Below are 21,497 nucleotides of genomic sequence, written 5' to 3' on the forward strand. Positions count from 1 at the left end.
ACAACTCTCAGCTTGCCCCCAACCCACCAGCAACCTCCACTAAACAAACCAACATGAACTTTGTAGACTATATACAAGCCTCTACAAATAATAGCATTTCACAAACCCCAGAGAAGTTCTCTCCTTATTTCTGATACTCCGTTTCCTGCCCCTACCTGGCTACTTGGACGCTTTGGTCACGAAGCAGTTCCAGGATCCCAGTGGATGTAAATCCTAGAAAGACTTTCCAGAGCACTGCAAAAACTCCTCTGATGTCACCCACACAGGAGGCTACAAATTGGCACCGGGATTTATCAACGCTTTGTTTTGATCTTTTGGCAAACAAATCCACCCTCTGAAATGTTTGCAGGAAGCAAAGATAAAAAGCAGTAATGAATAAAGACCAACGAAGTTTGAAGGGCTTATTTTTACCAAGTAATCAATACCTTCTGGCAGCCTTTCTCCAGCTCTAATAATACCAGCGAGGACAGTAACCCTTGGCAGTTTTTGTTCACCGCTCTGCAAACATTATCTAATTAAGCATCGCAACCTGCTCCTGGGAAGGAAAAAGAAAGAAGGAGAGCATGAGCTCAACTTCTTCTACAACAAGAGAAGGTAAGAAGAGGGTGAGCGTTGGAAGAGAGAGACAGCGAGTGCCAAAACGAGGTTAGAGCTGAGGAGCTCCAGTTTTTGCATGCCCATTCAACCAACCACATCGTCCCTCCGGGACCAGCTACAGAGGAAGGGTCACACAAAACGTGCTCACATTTGCAATCTGTGCTCAGCACAGCCCTTGGTTTTGCTTTGCTGTGATACAGCATTAGGACGGCTGCCCAAGCCAATGCATTAATAAATCAAAGTGACAATAAGGCAGTTGGAGGGAGATAAATTATTGAGCTCAAAGCAATTTAATGCTTAAAGACTAAACTGCAAAAGATGGAAGCTGCTGAACACGGAGTCTGATTTTCCTTGGGACAGCTTTACTGATATGCTCAGGCTGCCAGTCCGCTGAAAATCTGGAAGAGGAAACGCTGCATCTTATCTCTTCGTTAAAACATGGCAAGTGATGACATCAATTTCATCTAAGAAGCAATTTCTCTTTGCAATCACTGAGTTCTTTCATACGGCTGTTTCCCACCTTCACTTCTCTGAAGCCAAGAGGCGGATGATGGGTGGCTGACAGTAACCTATTTACAGCTCTCTTCTCCATCTGAACTCAATTTATATGACTGGCGCTGCGTAAGAGTCCTCTGGGATTTCTTACATGCAGGATGGGCCTGGGGATCTATTCTTCTCCTTTCTCAGCTGGCTGTTCCCAGTAACTCCCACTGCAACGCACCCAGGAGAGAACTGAACTCTCCTAAACCCTACCTGCCAGAGCCAAACACATCCTGCACAGCCCGTTACATTACAGTGGAAAGATGTTCCTATTGAAAGCACTACAAATAAAACAGCAGTTGCATTAAATTAAATTCACACACACACACTCCTTCGTGTTTAACAAACACAGAACCTTATTCAAGGATCCCAATTATAAAGCAAATGGGTAATAGAAATCCATCTCTCATACAGTCCCTCATCCCACAGGGACAGCACACGTTTCATATTGACTCATTTTATATAGATGGTTTTATCTTTGAAGAGTAAGAGATTCTTAATATACACCTTTAACGCCAACTTTACCAACAGGATGACAGTCACTGCAGACATTTTGTTGAGAGTTAATTATTTACAGCCTTACAGGCTATTAACGCCGCACACCCCAAGCCTCTGACTTGGGGGAAGGTGTCTACAGCCTCCAGAAGACTTGTGGGATTCCTTGCTAGAGTCAACAAGACCATCTCCCTAAAATCTCATCCCCTTCAGGAAGGTTTGTGCTGGTTGCCCGCGTGCAAAAAGACCTCCGAAACTTGTAATTATATTTCACGAGTTATGGCCAACGCTGTTGTCATAAGAAAGCAGTACAAGGAAAAATGTTACTCTTGACAGTAATGAGATTTTGCTTAAAAAAAGAAGAAAACCATAGAAACGGTTTCCTCCAATGTTGAACATCTTCCCAGTGAGGAACAGAGAGCAGATGCCCTACATAGCTTCCTCCCTTCTAAGCAGCATATGCACCAAAAAACAAAGGTTAAAGAATATGCTCAGCAAATTTTCTTCACGATAGCCAAAGCCGTGTGCTCAGCCCTCTCAGTTGCTTTCAAAGTTTCCCTACCTTGCAGCTCTGCTTTAATGTTCCTAATGGAAAAATTAGGTCAGCTACAAACCTCTGGTCGGCATCTCGATATTATGGGTTGGCACTCTGAACTTCTGTTGGCTTTTAGAGGTTCGATACAGATCTTGACCTTTAAAACCTAACGATACAGCTTGGGGCCTCCAGCCATTCTCAGATCTGTTCTTCTGTGTCTTAAAGAAAACAGTTTGAAGGGAAAGACAACGTCAGCAAGGACCCTAAAACAGTAGAGAGGTGAGAGAGACAGGTGCTACATCAATAAACACCCATATTTTGCTCAGTTCTCAACGGTGTATTTGCTAAATATACACAGGAGTTTGGTGCCTCCTTGAAAATTAAGAAATGACGACACAAAAAAAAGACAAAATCCAGCCCCAGATCAGGAGGTACGTTCAGAAGTGACAAAGGCAGCATGAGGACAGAGTTAGAGCGAGGTACTCCAGGTTCCCTGCAGTCATCCCAAGTGACTCCTAGGTGCTCCTCTAACCACTGTGGAAGCTGCACCTCCCCCAGGCTCTGTTTGCCCACACAAAGCTCTGCAGCACACAGCAACATGTTCCAGTACCGATGGACTTCCTTTAATCCCACAAAAAGCCACCGGTTGACTCCATGACTCCAGGCAGTTTTGATACGACCACCTGTGCCAAGGCTCACAGCGGGAATAAACCACCGCAGGACTTCAGTAGGCACCTGACTGGTGGTGATCTGCAATATTAGAGGTGGGAGATGGATTTCAGGTCATCAACTCAACCAGGAAAGGGCCCCGAGGTGCTCACCTCGACCTAAGCGAATGTCTAAGACCTAAGCCACATCTAACCCCAGAGTCAGCACACGTCGATACAAATCCACTTCTGGAGCCTTCTGAACTAAGTATTTTCTATTACTTTGGGGCAGCCATTACAGAGTCACAATATTTAGTCAACCTTTTACTTCTACAGTCATTAATCATGCACCATTTAACTACTGGTTTGTCATTTACTCTCCTAATCCTTTTCAAATCCTTCTGCTTATTTTCACATCTTTTTTCAATCTCGTTCTGTGCATCTTGCTAATTACACTCCTTCGCTGTCATAGGCTGCTTCAGCACAGACACGTTGAGCCCGAGGTGGTGCGATCGCTTGCTGGGTTGTGTCCAATGAAGATTTGCCACTGCAACGTTTAAAACAAAGCCACGTCATGGGAAAATCACAAAATATGCTTAATTGTCTGGACAGCTACTGAGGACTCTATGGGAGGAAGGGAGAGGGGCCATTTGGTGGTGTGCTTGAAGATGATGTTTCTAACCCTGCGAGGTACAAGGAGAAAAATTGCCCATGGATTCCATCTTTTTAAAATAAATAATGCTGTTCCCTTGCTTTTCAAGGGGCTGTTGTTTGCCATTTCGGCGTGTCCCGAGGCAGCCACCCCTGCTGGTCTCGGGAGACTCGCAGCCTCTCAAAGAGGGCAGGGGAGGCCAGCCTGGAAGTCGGAGGTCAGCAAAAGCCAGGATGCATCCAAGTGACAGGTGTCAAATACGGGTGGTAGACGGATGAGACAGGCGTCGCCTTAAAATTTAAACCCGACTGAATTATTCATAGCGAGAAGGAAGAGAAGAGGCCAGGCGAAGTATGTAAGAGACAGAAGGAACTAAGGGAAGGAGATGGTTGCCGTGAGGAGCAGCGAACTGCTTTTCAGAGGTACCCAGAGTTTAGAAAGCCTACCCAAAATGTATGTACGGCTCCACAGATTACTCCCAGAGACATTTCGGGAGGAGAGGCTGCAGGTCCCAGCAGGAGTCTGGGCGCGTAACTCGACATCCACGCGCCCTCTGGACTCTCAGTTTTCATTTCGCTTCTGGAGCCAGTCTTGACCTTTCCTGCCAGTGATGCAAACGCTAACACAGTGCATACGGAGAGTGGAAGGGCCGCAGAGTAACGGCTTCGTTCAGCCCGGGACAGCTAACGAAGGCTGGTGAGGATCGGTTACACGCCACCAGCGCTAGCTACTGACTCAGCATCTCCAAAAAAAAGCTGGGAGGAAACGCTCAGCACTCCCACCTCCCCCGGAAAATCTCGGAGGTGGCTAGCAGCCCACCCGGGGAAAACGTGCAGAGCTCCACAGGGAGCTGAACTCAGGCAGCTCCGTTCAGCTCGCAGGGAATTGTTGAGACGCAGCTTTCAGAACAACACTTCCAGCTGAAACCCAAGTGTTTAACTACAGCCCCTGCAGGCTTAGCGACTGCCTCCCGAAACAACGGCCTGCCCCGTTCAGGAGGCTGTTGGACAGCTTCCACTTGCCAAGAAAACTGCTGTGGCCGCAAGCGCCAAGCATAGTCGTGTGTAACCTGACTAGATCAGCAGCTTGGAATTAATTTAGATGCGTGGATCAGTCCTCCAACATTTTTTTTTTTGCCATCAGTAAGACCTACTGAAAGTGCTAAAGAGGAATTATTATGCATAACACCTGCAAGAACTTGCAGTAAACACATTTGGCAGTATCGGGAGGTTCCTTTATGGCAGAATCCATTTTTATACACACCTAATATTTTCAGGTTTTCAAACGATTGTCAGTGTGTTTGTAGAGGCTGTTAATGAAACTCGCTGCTAAATGCAGTTACGATTCTGTAGCTATTAATACAACGTGACATCAGTTATGGCAGCTTCCGAGTGAATCACAGTCGCAAACTTGTAGGTGTTCGATAGCTGGTTGTCAAGTTGAAATAGAACATTGTTAAATATAATCCAACTCTGTCCTAGTTTTTCAGCTCTTTTCCTCTTTGTGCGCTGCAGCCTTAGTGGACTGAACACCTGCAGTTCTGAAGAGACAAGCACAGGAAAATTAAGGGAAAAAACACATCAACTATTAGACCACTTAGATCAGCAAGTTTTAAAATGTTTGCTTTTGACTGCAATTTCATCTCGAATCTGAGAACTGTAAGAGCTTATGAGAACAGGTCAATGAATCCTTCACAATGCCTAGCAAGACGCACTCATATCAAGATGTTAAGCTTTCTTTTTTTCCTTACAAACTGAAATAAAAGGATGAGAATCTTTGCTATCATAGATATTTAGCATTAGAGCAGGCAAAATCCAGCTTTCAAGCCATTTACTGAGGCAAAATACTGCTCGAATCAACATTACTGACACCTGCAGAACACTTTTGTATCAGTCAGCCCGTACACAAAAACATTGGTAACAGGACAGACAGAAGCCTGGGAAATCATTCCTGAGCATTTTGATCAATTAAACGTTTTCAGCCCATCACGATGTCACCCCGCCAGGATTCACTTCCCCCTGCACCGCCTGCCTCCCGAACACTTCGTGTGCGGTTCATATCCTGTACAGCTCATCTCTGGAAGCCCAGCCTTTGGACGCCACGGCAGGTGCTGAGGGAAATAAACAGTTTTAGAGATGTCAGGAAATTAAGCACAATTGTGGCCCGAAAGAAGACTTCCTGATTTTCCACAGTCAGTCTGTCCTACAAGCAGATGGTTGCAGCGAACAGACTGTGAAAACGGTGTCAAGTACCCCAACAAAAACGGACTGCGGATAATTAGCCTGGTATGACTCCTACAGCTGCAAGCCAAATTTCACCTCAACCACCCATACAATGTTTCATGGGCCTCTCTAGTAGGTAAACTGGGCAGCATGGAGTCAAAAATAGGAAACAGTGAAATAGGACCAACATGATGCCATGTTAGGGGCACCTGGCTTGGGCTGGGTCTTGGCAAAACTGAGTTTAGGATTTAAAACAAAACAAAACAAGAACTGTTGTCCCAGAGCAGTAAGTGTTTCTCCAGACACAGAGCAGGCAGGTCACAAGAACAGATTTACTTGTGATGCTAGCCAGAAGTTAGGATTTCAGTGGAAACAGATGAAAAACAAGTTTATAGAAAGATAGCTCAAGTCTCTGGCATTGCTCAAGCAGAGGAAACCCTCTGCCAAATGGGAGAGCTGAGAATTGCTGTTGTGAAACAGTCCAGAGGAGGGTCCTGAGGAACAGACGTGATCAAAAGTCAAGCTCTTCCCGTATTTTCAACCGGAGCTTTCTCCAGTCTTCCATCTATCCTCGCATTCCCTTCAAGTGAAGTCCTTTAGACCAGATGGGGAAGCCAAAAGCCTGGCTTTTATCATACGTGATATCCTGACCCCTTTACGTGACAGCACCATGTGAGAGACGGGCCTGCCGCACACTCACGTGGTGCTGGTTTGATCATCCACACCTCATGCATTTCAGGAAGACAAACCATCAGGTCAATGACTCCTGACCCATGCAATTCTCAGAAGCAGCACACGCACGCTGATAAAACCAAGACCACTGCACTGCTCCTCCAGAGAGTCGAGCAGGAGTGGAAAATATCAGTGGTGGAATGGCCACGGGCTGCCATACAGACAGTATCTTCAGCTTGCTCCTTGCCAAGTCTCTAGCTTATCAATAAAACATTGAGAACAGCTTTCTTGATGTCAAGGGAAAGGAGCCAACAAACATGTGTTGTCTGCACCGCGAAGAAATCCACGATGCTAATTTTGGAAAACATCACCTGGTGGAAACGTGTAAATACAGAAAGAAAAGGGGGAAAAACAGATGGGAAATGCTGAGAACCCTAGCGGGACACTGTGAGTGCAGAAGTAGCAGCAGGAACTGAAGCATTTATAGGCAGACCAAAACCATGGGGGCTCTACCCAAAGACCCGAGGCTGCTGTCCAAGGTGGCCCCGGGGCCAGCAGTGCCCGGAGCAGCCGAAGGATTGCGTGCAGGAGGCTGCTGAAGGGATTGGCCCCACGTGTGGCCAGATCATTTCCCCCATCAAGTGATCTTGGAGCCCCCAACAAGGAGCCGAAGGTAGGAGCAGGTGCTGGGGGTGCCAGGAGCACGGCAGATCTTCCAGCGAGATGCTGCTCCTCCGGCGCTGCGGAAAACAAGGGCAGATGCTTTAAAGCTGAATTATGCAGGAACCGCCCCGTGGAAAGCAGGCACCCTTATTGCAGGCACCCCAACGGGCAGGGAGGGCACCTCTTCCAGCCTCAGCCCCATCCCTCAGCTCACAGAGCCCGTAGCTGGGTGCCGCGACGGCCCCAGCCGGAGGAGGAAGGCACAGCGACGGCACAGGAGCGGGTGCCATGGGATGCTGACGTTACCATGGAAATGTCCTCGTACCACGCAACATTTTGACACCGTCTGATTCCCGAGAGGCAGCGAGGACGTGGCAGCCTGCAAGGCCTGCACGAAGGGGCTGTCAGAGCTTCGCCACGGGTGCAACCCCTTCGGAGCGCCCGGGTGGTGGGTTTTGACCAAGCTGGCGGCTTTCAAAAACACATGAGGAAGCTTTTAACAAAACCAGCTCCATAAATCACTCTGCTTTCATGTGTACCGTCTGCCAGGCCGGGCGCTGGTCTGCACACCCACCTTGGGCATTTCTTGCCCTGGTTTCCACACCAGCACTCTCAGTGCTCCTCCATCAGCTTGTTCCCATCCCGAGGCTGCTCCTCCGCTCGCTGGCTCAAACCCGGACCAGCAGAGCTTCAGCCTCACACAAGCAGGACTGCTGCTGATTTTCACAATGGCTGTGGGCAGATGCGACCCGAAATCCCATTCCTTTTCAGTAAAAAGTAGAGCCCAAAACTCGCAGGCGTTTCTGCCCAACTTTCCATATTTAATATTTCAAACAAGCACACGCTCTGGTTGTCAAAACCACGATCCTTGGCAGAAAGCTTGTTTTGTCTTCAGCTACACCAGCCTAGCCTGTTCCATCTTATTACAAAGAAACAAAAATCCCAAATCCAGAGGGGATGCATCTGTGGGCTGTGATTCCCAAAGGCAGATGTACAGGGATCAGGCAGATCAGGTACAAAACCATGTGCTTCCTGACAGTCAGGTACCAAAATCACCTCTAACCAAAGGGGAAACGTAACAGCGGGCTGTGACAGCAACTCATCCTGGTTGTGGGGTTTTTGTTTTGTTGGGGTGGGGAGCAGCAGCCAATTATCAAACCACAGAAGTTAGAATGGATCGCTACCTACCTGCACCATCAGATGAATTTTAAAACCCCTGTGGAGTTAAAAAGGGCCCCGCAGAACTGCTGCAGGGCAACTGCCCCGATCCCATGGGCCACCAGTGAGACCTCGTATGGGCTAACAGGGCTTCAGCCAGCGGGACGGCGGCACGTGATGGACATCAGAGCGCTACTGGGTTGTATTTGCCATGATGTGGCTCTCCAGGAACAAACCGGCTACAACAGCTGGAAGTCCGACAAGCATGAGAGAGGAGAAGCCTTCTCATTTATTTCCCTGACAATGCAATTAAAAACAAAATACGGATATAAAGCAGCAACATTTAAATTTTGAGTCAAATTTTCCTTTTTACTTGTGCTGCGATTTCACGCATCGAATACAAGGAAAGGTAAATAGTAGAAATAAAAGTAAAAAAAAAAAAAAACAGCCACCCACACAATCCTTCCAAGATGCTGAGAAGTGCTAAATGAGGAGCTGGATTTCCAACAAAAAAAAAAAAAGAAAAAAGAAAAAAAACATTAATCTTCTTAGACATCTTGGCTGCGACACAATTACCATGTTTCCCATCCCCGTGGCAGGACACATTTCCTGCTAGCTGTCAGTACTCGCGGTATCGGTGGGCAGCTGGCGGGAGTCCCACACCACTGGAGGCAGGTCTGACCCCACAAACACCGAGCTCTTACAGCTACGGGGATGGTGAGATCCAGAGAGGGACAAAATCACACGTGCCACGGGGAGGGAGACACCTCACAGTCCCAAGAGGTTTGCAGGGATGCTGTGGTTCACCTGTGGATCCTCAGTTACAGGTCTCTGCCTCTCAGGCTGCCAAAACCATCCAAAACGGTGCAGTGTGCCCAGAGCCGGGGGCACAGAGCTCCCTGGTATAGCCATGTCTCCAACCCCAAATCCCACCAATGTCCCGCAGCACAGGTCTGGGTAAATGGCAGATACAGAATTTAGGTGGGTACCAACAGGATAAAATAGGTCACCCCACAAATCAGTGAGAGGAGACTGAGCAAAGGCACCAAGCAGTAGCTCCAAACGCAGATAGAAATCAAATGCACAAAGGCCAAAGAGGGAATGAGCAGCCAGCAGCAATCCTGCACAGAACAATCTGGAAAGGGGCATGTATCACATCCGAAATGCGAGTCAGGAAGAGGGGTGCTCCTGCAAATGCTGTGCGTTTATAGGAACGACGTCCCCAAAGCGTGGGAGATGATTTCCTCTCTGCTAGCAGCTGGGCAGAGCTCAGCCAGAGCACATCCACGATGCTCCGCGAGCAAAAGCCTGCACACAGCAACGAGGGCAACGCAGTGCTGGCAACGTGCTCTGTGCTAAGAACCAAATCAGGCTGCTTTAGTGTAAAAAGCAAGAGGCTGAAAAGGAGGGAGAGGGATGAGAGAGAGCGAGCGTGGCGATGACGGTCACCTCCTGACCTTGGGGTATCAGCATGGAGAAGAGCGAAGCGTTCCTCTACAGCCAGCAGCCATCGGCTGCCTCCGGCATCACTAGGAGCAAGACACCAGTAACGCGCTTCATTTTCATGAAGATTTAGGTTGAATTTTTCGGGAAAGCATCCTTCTAATTAGAAACTTCAGCAGGAAGATGACAACAAGCTGGGGTGCTGAGAAGTGACTTCTCAAGGACACCTCCCACCCTTATGCTCCTCGGAGTAAGGACACGCAGACACGAGCAAGAGCTCCTTAGTCATAAACCAGGTTTAAGAGAAATGTGAGATTCACCCCTGTACACGCTGTACTCTCCAGCTTGTTGAGCACTTGAACATTTTAACTGGCTTCTGCAAGATTGTGCGAGTTCTTTGTGTGTTGGAAGAAGGTGATATAACGCTAATGGCACGAGGCTGAAACCCATTACCTGCCACGGGGATTGAACCGTGCCTAGATCTGGTTAAAAAACAGGGGGTGCTGAGCTCTGCTTTATTCCTATGCGAAGTTCAGCTGGCTCAGGGCTTCCAGGCCTTTTATGCATGCTGCTTTGCAAAAGCAAAGCCGAAGATCCAGCTTAAAAGCTGATCCAAGGCAAGCACAGTTTGGTAGCAAGCGCAGAGCGTGCCCCGTGTGTGCGTGCTGCCAGCAGGCGGGCAGAGCACTGGCACCTGCTGAGGCCTCGCTCGTGTTGCACGATCCCTGCCCTGACATCCCCACACAGCGCAGCTCTCACAGCCTGTTCCAGAAGCCAAAGCCAAACCTCAGAGGAGCATGACTGGGCTACATGGATACTCAAATGGTGCCGAGCAGCTCTGCAGAGGACTAGAAATCCTCGTTCAACCACGCTGGCCGTGCTTCGAGGCAGGTGGCTGCGGGAACGAGCAGGAGCAGAGGAGATGGGAGGCCCGAGAAGCCGGTGTAAGGCAGGTCCCACTGCCCCACGAACTGCGTTAGCAGCTTGCAGACCATCCCCTAAATTAAAACACTCATGTTTCTAATCTAACCGAGGCACTCAAATACGGGCAGATAGGGCTTCAAAAAATAACCACACAGATAAATTATATCTCAGAACAGCTCCTCCAACCAAACGTGATTATCCCCCCACACGAAGCAGGTTCATACATTCTGCCAAACAAACGCTGAAGCACAGCACTTACAGCACTTCCCAGCTTGTTCTGATGCAGGAACCTGACGGAGTAAAGACTATTTTCTTTAGCTGGGAGAACAGAGTGCTTTTGAATTAATAAATGTTGCATTAGAATTAATTTCACATGAAATAGGAGCAGGAAGGAAACAGTTTCTCCTAGACAGAAAGCTTTCCAGGGACACACTTCTCTACTTGCAGCAAATTGACAGCAAAACAAGGGGAAGAGAGACACTTCCCTGTGGCTGGCGGAGATCACACAGAGGCAACTCCACAACTCCTGCACACGTGGCTGGGGAGCACCAACATCCTCGCAGCATCCGGCAGGAGACGTACGGCCGGCTGGGCGCCGACACCTTCGAGGGAAGCAGCGCTGTGCTCTCCATGACTGCAAGTAAGTTCTGTGGGTAGAGGGAAAATGAGGAAAAGGTTTAAGTCCCTCGAGTCCCTCGCTCCTAAAGCTGACTCTCACGGGGTTCTCGCTCCCTTCTGGTCTTGAAGGTGAACAAATCCTTACTGTGTCTCTGCAGCCCTCCCCGTGCACACCGGTCACACAGCGGGCAGCGGATCCACAGGACCAAGAGTTCAGTGCAGGAGGTGCAGGAACAGCACAATCCGGCAAGCTTCGTGCCGACCCGAGGTCTGCGGTGGAAGATATTCATCACGTCTGATCCGGATTCAGTCCCGACAGGGCTCCGCAGGCATTAGCCACAGCACCTCTGCTGTTGGTTCACTCCATACACCTTCCTTTGATGGAAGAGTGATTGCTCCAGCAGCTCCTCTAAAATCATTCCTATTTTTGAGTTTTAATCCCTTTGTAAAACAAAGGTCTGCTTCCGAAGAGCCAGAATGAGCCCAGCTGGGAGGAAGGCGCTCCTTCCAACCAGGACAACCTGAGGCCAAGGTACACCCCACGGAGAGGGAAAAGAGGCAGTGAAAGCCATGTTTTTTCATTCTGTGATTCCATGAAAAGCCACAGCCTTCCCTGCCTCCTGCACAAGAGAGCCAGCGAGGTTCATAGCAGGGACCAGGCCACAAGCAAACTCCCTCCGCACCCGGTTATTCCAAGGCTGATTCGGATTTGCCCTGCAGCATCCCCTGGGTAACGCATTGCCAGATGAGCCCCAGATTTTAGGTTTGTGCAGGGCTTCAGGGATGAACTACCATCTCATTTGTAAAAGGTTAACAGGAAAAATACTTCATATCCCCACTGTGCAAATAATTTGCCTTGTCCTCCGTACGTTCTCTGTGTGAATGTGGTTACCTACCTAACAAATAATTAATAAAAGTGGGTTTGGGGTAGTCTGTAAACCTCTTAGCTTCATCCAAAAGAAGGAAAAGCAGACCACAAGGACTTAACAATTTCAATATATATATTTTTAAAAAAAGAGTAATGCTTGAATCATCATTTTCTTTAACATTATGTGCACCCCAATCCAGCACAGTGCTGCCATTGAGAAATATCCATGGCAACTTGAAAACCTACAGAGGGGATCTCTCTATTTAATAACTTCACGGCTCTTTAATGTTTAAAATTACAGAGAAGTTAAATGTTTAAAATTAGAGAATTTCAACAGATACAACCCAGACAAAAAAAGTTTTCTAAACTAACCTAGAAGCCCGCACCCAGCCCATTGTTCCAGCCCAGTATTAACCGTTTACCAACCCACTGAATTAACATTTCACACAGTTGCTCTTCAAAGCAATTGATCGTGGCGCAGCGCATCTGCCAGTACTCGATAGCGTGTGAAAGCAGCAGCCGAGGCTGAATTTTATCTCGAGCTCAACTCTCTTCCGAACAAGCAGCTGCCACAAGAAGGCTTACTGGCAGTATCTAGGAGACATTTTGACTTTGGAAACCATTTTCTCTCTGCCAGACACTTGGCTCCAGCTGGCTGAGGCACGATCTCCTCCTGCCGTCTCGTGGCCGTGGCAGTGGTCCTCTGACCTGCTGCACTCCGACGTGTCCTCTGCAGCTGCACCACGGCTCCTGCTGGTTCCTCATCAAAGCCTCTTCGCTCTCCAGGCTTTCACGGGTGTAGGATCCCTGTAGCTCACGTGAGTTTACCTCTGTGCGGATGCTCAGGGATGCCTGGACTTCAGGGCAGCTGTATCTGCAACACGACCCGTTGTTACAGGCTCCCAGACATCCAAACGTGTCTCTCTGTCGGGGCATGCTTTAGATGCCTGCTCCCAGTGCAAACAGGTTTCCTTCCCAAGGAAGGCAGGACTCAGGATGGGAGAGAAAGGAGCTGGTGCATGCCTGCCCCTCACCCTTCAGTCCCAGCACAGCTGGAGCAGACACTCGGGCATGAGAAGTGCTCCTGGATCCTGAGGTTCACGCACAGTGTCTTCAGGAACCCCGAGGACCAGCTCTGAGAGCACTCAGGATGACAACGCCACTCCTCAGAGACACTGCAGGACGTGCAGGTTCCACAGACTTCAGAGCAGGCTGCCCTTACTTCAGTGACCTTTAGCCCTTCCCCACCTGTGTGTCTTCAGGTAGGATCTGTGTCCTCTGCAGCGCACAGGGTCCTGGCTGGAGGCTCCCCTCTCCTCAGAGCCAAGGACTGCTCCTGGATTCCCACCAGGACCCCTCTTACACCAACTGCCCCCACCATACAACCACCTCCCCTCTCCTGCCCAAAGCCCACAGGGTTTTGCACCTACAGCTCCAAGTCACTGCTACTGCTCTCTACCAAATCCTCACCTTCTGCTCTGCTTTAGAGAATTTCCCCAAACTCCAAGCCCCACAGCTGGGACGTGCAGGCTCTCTGCAGTGCCAGCAAGCAGAGGGTTCAGTAGAACATCCCCACTGACCCTAAGGATCCTCCTCAGTCCTGGACAGTGCCAAGACCTCTCGCGGTGGATTTCCAGCACCCTGCTCCACACTGCTCGGGGTTTTTGACTGCAACCTGCACACAGAGCTCGAGAGCTGTCCCCAAGGCAGGTTCCCACAGCCATCGCCAGTCCTTGACAGCCTATTTTTAAGCCACGTGCACTTGCCACCTGGCAGTTCAGGCCCTTCTGACACGTTGCCACCAGCACAGCAAATTGCTGCTTCCAGCCAGGAGCAAGAACAAGAGTAAGGCGGATCCTTCACACAACCAAGATTTGTGCTTAGCTAGAAATATGCATGGGTTTAAGGCTTGCATTTCTAGAGAAACGTGCACAGAGTGCAGTCAGTCACATTTAACATGCTGGTGATGGACAGCAGGCAAAGCAAGTCAGGAGAGGGCCCCGGGATGGCAGGCAGGCCCTCAAAGGCCAGCAGGGCAGAGGAATAATCCCCAGGACAAGTGCAACCAAGGCAAACCACCCTGCTTTGTACGGAGACGCATGTAACCGTTTGGACATTTATGCTTAATTTTTTTTTAAAAAACCTCTTTTTAGTCTACTACTCCATTAGGGAAAAACTAACAGAGTTCAGGACAGGCATTTGCATAAGTTAAACCAACACCTAAGCAGATAATAACCGTAGTTTCAGAATCCTTACCTTCTGCTGACATTGATGGGGACCTTCGTGGAGCAAAGGCAGCAGCACTCAGCCAGCAGGAAGCACAGCAACATTACCATGCCGAGATCAAAAGAGTTATTAACCTAGAGTCCTTACACTATTGAGTGCAGACAGTAATTTCTGTTATTTCAGAGCCCCACTGCAGCTTACCAGCGAACAGAGCTCAGTGTTTGCTCAGAGTATCCTCTTTGTGTAAGCAGCTGAGGAATGAACAGGGTATTACAACACAGGAGAGCAAATTTCAGTGCCACTCCACATCCATCTCTTTGGAGAGACAGGCACATGATCTTATTTGCCACGGCACACATCTGAGGCTCTATCACCCCCTCCCCATGGGGTGATTAGCTCTGGAAGCATTCAGAAAATCCACTTTCTTGCTCCAGGTCCTTCACTGCCATCACTGTCCTGTGTCCTCGCCTCCAGCCTCTGTACACTGTGATACAAGCAGCATCTGCATCCACTCCACTGCTGAGAAATCAGTTTACTCACATCATCACCGGTTTTGTGGAAAGCAGAAGAGAAGCTGAGAACAGCCTTCTCATCTGCTGCCTGAAAGATGGACACTAACAAAAGGGCCAATACAAAAAAGGAAACATTACAAGTAAAAGCATTTCTCAAAAGCAGATCCATTTTTCAAGAGAAAAAGTGAAACATCCTAGAACCCCCAGATGGTACCAGCACTGGCCAAACCTAGCTAGCTGTTTCCATGTCACCACACCTCTCAGCATGGGCTCTCCTGAAAACTTCCTTCTAATCCCTTTAATCTGACCCACCTGTAGTAACTCAAATGAAACAACTCAAAAATTGTCCTTGTTTGATGATTTGAGTTCTCATTAGTTCCCAAGCACCTCTGTTCAGAAGGAGTGGTGTGGCCATTTATCAACTCCTCGTCTTTTTCCGTAGGACGAGCATTCTCCTAAAGATGCGCTTCTCAGCTTCAGACAAAATGGATGATGTGCCTGTTTGAAATAAGCTTGCTTACTTTACCAATGCTCGTGGGATCAATTTATTTATTTTTTTGCTGCCACCTCCTGTGGAGAACATCTTGCCATATGCAACATTCACCTCCCTGAATGAGCTATCAAGATTTTTTTTTTTTTTTTGACAGAAATCACACTGCAACCCAAACTGGTCAGAACCTCGCTCTACGCATGGGTATGAAAATTACAGAATCTTGTCTGGCACAATTTCATCATTTATCATTTCCCTTTTGTGACGTTTACTTCCTTGAAAAAAAAAAAAATCCAGGCTTCTGGTTTTAACACACACACAAACACAAAGCAGCACACATTCATCCTCACCGGTTGCTCATACGTGTCTGAACACACATTCAGAGGCACAAAATACAGAAACAAACGCTGCAACATCCCCGGTGTGCTGCACAGCACCCCAAACAGCTTTACTGATGAGGCTAACTCAGGCAGGCAAGATCCTCTAATGAGCTGCTGGAGAATGAGGTCTTAATTGTAGATTTATTTAATTCAGAGGTGAGCACTTGTGCTGTATAAAGACAGCCTATCAGCATTCATGCATGAGCATTCACTAAGTGTGAATAGATAAATACAATTGTGTGCAAACCCATTTTTCTAAGCGCTGGAACAGGAAGCATTTGCTTAAACCATCGCCCAGCGCCGAGCAAAGGGGCTGGGCAGCAGGGAATGAAATGCTGCTCAGGGCTTCGCGCCGGGTGCTTGTACTCCAGCATGTCTCACCATCAGTCATTTCTGAAGCAACAGCGCCAAGACTTCCCAAAGCTCCCGTTATCGTCATGCATGCTCCCCGGCATCCAAACCAAACATGAAGTGAAAATAAATCAAGAGCAAAATGTTGAGGATAACATTAAAATAAATATCTATCCACTGGAGGATACAATCTTCTGCCTGCTGCCTGGCATCCTTGCATGATGCTGATGACAATCATAAGTTAATCACACAGATGATGAATTTATTCTTACGTCAATTCCTTTAGAAACTACAATGTTAAAGGTGCAGCAGTGCTGATTTGCCCATGTATTCCTGCTGGCATCTGCACATCCTGGGATGAGCTCCCAGACAAAGGAGCATGCCGGCATTTTGAGGGATGCAACCATGACAGTCCATGTTAAAACACGCCTTAGTTACCAACTTTCATTATTTGCTGCTCAGATTCATGTATGGGTTCGGTCTCTGGCACAGCACGGACTGTGAAAAACATCTTTCATTTACGAGTGAGCCGCTGGGGATGGATGAAGTGCTTACATCCACTGCATCCACTGCCTTGTGCCCTCCCTACCCACACAGCTGCTGTGCTGCCCTCCACTCCCGGCACCTTCTCCAGCAGCCGGTGCCCTTCCTTTCCCATTCAATCCAATTTCTTTCCTGCTTTTCCTTACCCAACAGCCGTCTTTTTGAAGCTCGGTCTCATTTTATGGACACTGCCAACTCTTTGAGGCCAGAAACGTCTTTACAAAGCAGACAAAAACCACTGCACCCGCTCTGAGAGGCTTCTGCACTTACATGTACGTCATGATCCACTTCACTCTCGTTTAAAGGGACTGATTGCCCCGCTCCCCAGCCCTGAAGGCTCAGCACCCCTCAGCCCAACCATCCTGAGAGCCGGCCGCGATGTCCGGCAGCAAACCCAGCTCCTCCCTGGAGGCAGCCAGCACCAGGCGGCTGATGCTGAAGCTGTTCTTTGGCAAATCTACCCCGATTTGATACCGATGGGAAGAGAGAGCATGTTTCATTGCCACGAAACACCTTCCCTCCTAACCTCCGCGGGCACACGCTCCCTGATGGGTACTGGTGGCCATCCCAGCGCCAGGCACACCGCAGCTGCTGGACCACCCCTGGGCAGCCGCTCCCTGTGGCTGGGGAGCCGAAGGGGACCACAAAAGGAGCCCACAGGTGGGGACCACTGACACCCCCAGCCCTCACCTTGGGCCAGGGCAAGCGCCAGCACCCCACAGCCCCCAGCTCCCCCGCCAGCCCCCGACCCCTGGGAGCGCAGCCTCCTCGCTACCTGCTCCCAGCACAGCGGTGGCCGGGCAGGCACCGTCCCCTCAGCCCCCCACAGCCCCTCCCCAGCCCCTTTCGGCTCCTTCCCCCCACCCAGCCCCGAGCCCGCACCGCTCCCTCTCCCCCTACCCGCGTCCTCCTCGTCGAAGCTGTTCATGCAGGGGAAATAAATGGCCAGGGCCTCGAAGGAGGCGGAGAGGCTGAGGCGGCTCTGCGACCGCTCCATGAACAGCCCGGAGCCGGGGGCACCGCCGGGGGCTTCCCCCGCCGCCGCCGCCGCCGCCGGTGGCTTGGCCAGCTTGGCCGCGCCATTCTTCACTCGGAGCACGGCCCGCGGCGTCTTGGCTGCGGCAGGGGCCTCGGCGAGGCGGTGCGGGGCGCTGCGGGGCCGAGCGGAGCGGTGCGGAGCGGAGCAGAGCGGAGCCGAGCGGTGCGGAGCCACCTGCTGCCGCCCGCCGCTGCCGGCGCCGCCCCGCTCCGGGGCCGCGGCCCCGCCTCACGCCCGGCACCGGCGCCGCCAATGGCGGCCCTGAGGGGAGGGAAGGGAGGAGAAGGGGAAGGGAATGGAGGGGCCGAGCCCCGGCTCGCCGCCCTCCGGCCGGGCTCGTAGCGCAGCCCCCTGGCCCCTCTGGTTCGGGAGGGGAGCCCCGGGAGCGGGCTCGCCTCAGTGCGGTGAAGGGGGTGCCGCCATTGCGGTCCGGTGCCCGTCCCCCCACCCCCATAGAAAAATAAACACAAAAGTTAGAGTTTGAAGGTGTTTTTCTCACAAAGGTGGTCCCAAGGGTGGTCGTCGCGCTGAGCCCTACCGCCTCCATCTGCCCCGTACACGTTTCTGGTTTTATTGAAGGATGTTTGTTGGCAGGTGGTGTGAGGTGCCGTGTGGGGATGGAGGAGGTGAAGGACACAGGAGCTGCCCCGTTCCCCAGCTCGGTGCCATAAACGGCTTGGGGCCCCATTTCCCCATGCTCTGCAGGGTTTTAGAACACGGGGTGGGCACATTGCTCCCAGGGGCACCGTGCCAGAGAGATAACAGCCAGGAGAAGACCTGGGGTGGCTGGCAGGAGGTCCCCCAGAGGAGGTGGACACAGCTCACTCTTAGTGCTCTGACTTGAGACAGAGAATGGCATCGGTGGTTCCTGTAGACTAAAGGCCCAGCAGCAACGGGAAAATCCATACCTTTTTCTCCTGAAACATTTATTTTCAGAAATAATTGCTTCAGAAGAAAATTTCTGAGAAAAGGTTTCACTCATTACGTATCTCAGATGTCCCTCTGCGGCCGTGGAGAAGTCTGTACCCAGCCCAGCCATGGTGGCATTTAATGCCACGCGTTGGACTTCCTCGCCTCTCTTCCTCCCCCATCCCACGGGCCATAGGGCAGTGCCATCAGCATTCGTCAGCAAACATCTTCTTTCCCCCAGATAATTCTCTTTGTATACCAGTAAATAAATAAATCAACAAGAAAAAAAAATAAAAAACACAATGTGGAGGTATCTGAGTTACCAGGCAGAGCTTGCTTAGCATTTAAACTGGTTCTGCAACACGCCATTTGATAGATGCTGCTGGGAATTTGGGGCACCACAGCAACAGAGTGAATTTTCAGCTCACCCCCAAAGGCTGGCTGCTTGGATTCCTCTGCTGGCAGGCCCCGTGAGGAATTACCGGTGCCGGCTCAGACGTGCCAGCTGAACACCGCTTGCTCTCAAGTGCCACAGACGTCGCGACATCGCCTGTGCCCATTCTGGGGAAGGGCACCTGCCCTATCGTGATTTATTCACTGCCTATAGGCCTCGGATGGAGACATGGAGTATATTCGCTGACTGTAGCGCAGTGTGCCCAGCGAGGATGCTGTCATCTGGTGGCACAAAGGAAGATGTTCTCACATGCTCGTTCTGTCCACCCATCGCTGTAACGAGATGCCGTCCCACAGCAAACAACATGACAGGCCTGGTCTTACAACAGGCATATCAGAGCCCTATGTCTCCATCCAGGAATAAAGCACAGAGATAGCTGCTGTAAGTTGAGTGCTGCAGAACAAAAGCCTGAATTCAAAAAATACTTCTAAGTACCAGAACCCAGCTGCAGAAAACTAGCAGACGACCAGGAAGGACACCCTGGGATCAGCTATGCCTAAGGCTTGGCTCAGCCCCACTTAAGCTCTAAGGCTGTAACAGAGCTGAAGACCTCATACTTGCAAATATTGCTTTTCTTTTTTATTTCCATGCGCAGTAAGGAACATAAGAATTATAGTCCATAATAACACCTGTACTTTTCTCTCAAACAGCTAATAAATAAGCCCATGAACAATCTTGCATCTACTGAAAATCCTCCCAGAGCTGCAGAGTGTTTGTGGCTGCCAGAGCAGTGCTGCTGCCTGGGGCAGGGAGCCAGGAGCCCCCAGCTCAGGGCAGGAACAACCTCACCAACCAGGCACAGTCCTGCACCAGGGTGGCAATGGAAACGGGTCCTACCGATACATCAGCTCCAAAGTCAACCAAAGAAAGCCAAGAAGCAGCTCAAGAACATATCTGGGGAACACTCACCTCCAAGACAGAGGAACCGCAGGTTAAATGGAGTGTCTGGTGGGGGTCCCAGGTAAGGCTCATCAGGGTAATTAAAGGTAAATAAGGGTAATGAGAGTAAATAAGGGTAATTAAGGCACTCCCTGGTTTTGACATCCACAGTTTTTGTTACTGGTGATCCATTCAGAATAGTGAAGGTCATTTGAGTATCAGAAGCCAAACTGAGCTTGCAAGGCTTACTGAGAGAAAATATATTTCTTAATCCAAAAACTAATCAAAGTTTGTTCTGAAATAACATCAATTCCTTCATCAAACCTTGGCTGGGCAGGCAGTAAAGCAGCAGGAACAGAATGAACTTACTGCAGACAACGGTGACTCCAGGTCTGAGTTCTGAAAGGCAGAAACATCAGTGAGGAATGTATTACCATATGTTTAGGAGAGGTTTCAATAGCACCAATCAAGGCATTACCGCCGCTATCGGGACAAATCCAAGTGCATTAAAGCTGTTAGACAGCTCCTGTCTACCAGTCCTGGCAGTGCATTCGATCCGAGGAGCAAGGGACATCTGTGAATCAGAACTGCTTCCAGGTTCCCAGGCACAGGAGCTACCTAGAAGTGCTGAGAGCTGCTTTCTGTTTGTTCAAAGCAAGGGAGGAGAATTGTAAAGAAGGAATAGCAATTTAGGCTTGACTTTATGCTGTGGCCACCTAAATGCCTGCAAATTCACTGCATTTTGAAAGCACAGTGATGGCAGAGGTAGCAGTGCCTAATGGAGGGAGCGTAGGCCTGTGGTTTGGATGACTGATCTCTGTACTCACCGCTGCCAAGTGATTTCCAATGCTTTTTTTCTGTCCTTTTTTTTTTCTTTTTTTTAAATTCAGCTGTACACTGGGACTGAAGTGCTTTGAGATCTACATATCAGGCACCGAGGAGGAACATCTCTATCATCCAGATCACAGCTGTGCACCTTTCTCTGCTCTCCATCCCTCTGCCAGCCTCGTCTCCCTCTCCAGGCACAGTCTGAGCCCCTTGTGCCTGTGCAGCTTCTCAGCACCACTTCCTCCAAACTCCCTGGGGGAGCCCTGCCCTTTACGTTAGTTATGTCTCTCAATGCTTACGTTAGTTATGTCTCTCAGTGCTCCTTTTGTGTGCTCTTTCCAGGCTCACACCCTGGTAAAAAAGAGGGGTCTCTTTTACCATACCTGTGGTACCAGCTGTGCTCCAGTCCTTTCTTGCAACCTGCCACTACAGAGGGTTTTGAGCTGCGTGCCCTCAGCATCCTCCCTTAGCTTTGGCGTCATCTACCCCACATTTGCCTCTCATAGCAGGGGCCTGCCTAATTTGTGTACTGCAGGGCTCCTTGATTTCTGGCTGGTCCAAAGCTTCCTAAACCAAAAACCTCTGCCTTAAAGTGAGATGAAATGTATTGGCAGCTGGAATTCAGATGGACAGTTAAAGCTGCAATGCCCTCCAGATGCCTGGAGGAAACAGGTTGCTTTGGTTGCTTGTTTCAGGGAAATAAGCAGTCAAACTGGAAAATGTTTGTCTGTAAGTGTTCTTCATCAGTCAGTGTGGACAGAGCGATCCTTGGGAGAAACAGAGGAGTGAGGAAAAGCAAGGAGGAAGACTTCTGCCATGCTGTAAATAAGTTGAGAGTCAACTGAGAACAAA

At 49.8% G+C, this 21,497-nt stretch overlaps 1 protein-coding gene across 1 annotated transcript in view; it reads right to left on the reverse strand.

The window, feature by feature from the left end:
• Positions 1 to 17,800, reverse strand: part of RIMS4 (regulating synaptic membrane exocytosis 4) — a 55,103-nt gene extending 37,303 nt beyond the window's left edge. The window contains exon 1 of the mRNA XM_068701056.1: positions 17,437 to 17,800. Coding sequence (XP_068557157.1) covers positions 17,437 to 17,533 — 97 coding nt within the window. The 5' untranslated portion in view covers positions 17,534 to 17,800. The remainder of the gene's footprint in view (positions 1 to 17,436) is intronic.
• Positions 17,801 to 21,497: the final 3,697 nt, after the last annotated feature.

Source organism: Anas acuta, chromosome 16 (genome assembly GCF_963932015.1).
Source record: "Anas acuta chromosome 16, bAnaAcu1.1, whole genome shotgun sequence".
NCBI lineage: Eukaryota > Metazoa > Chordata > Aves > Anseriformes > Anatidae > Anas > Anas acuta.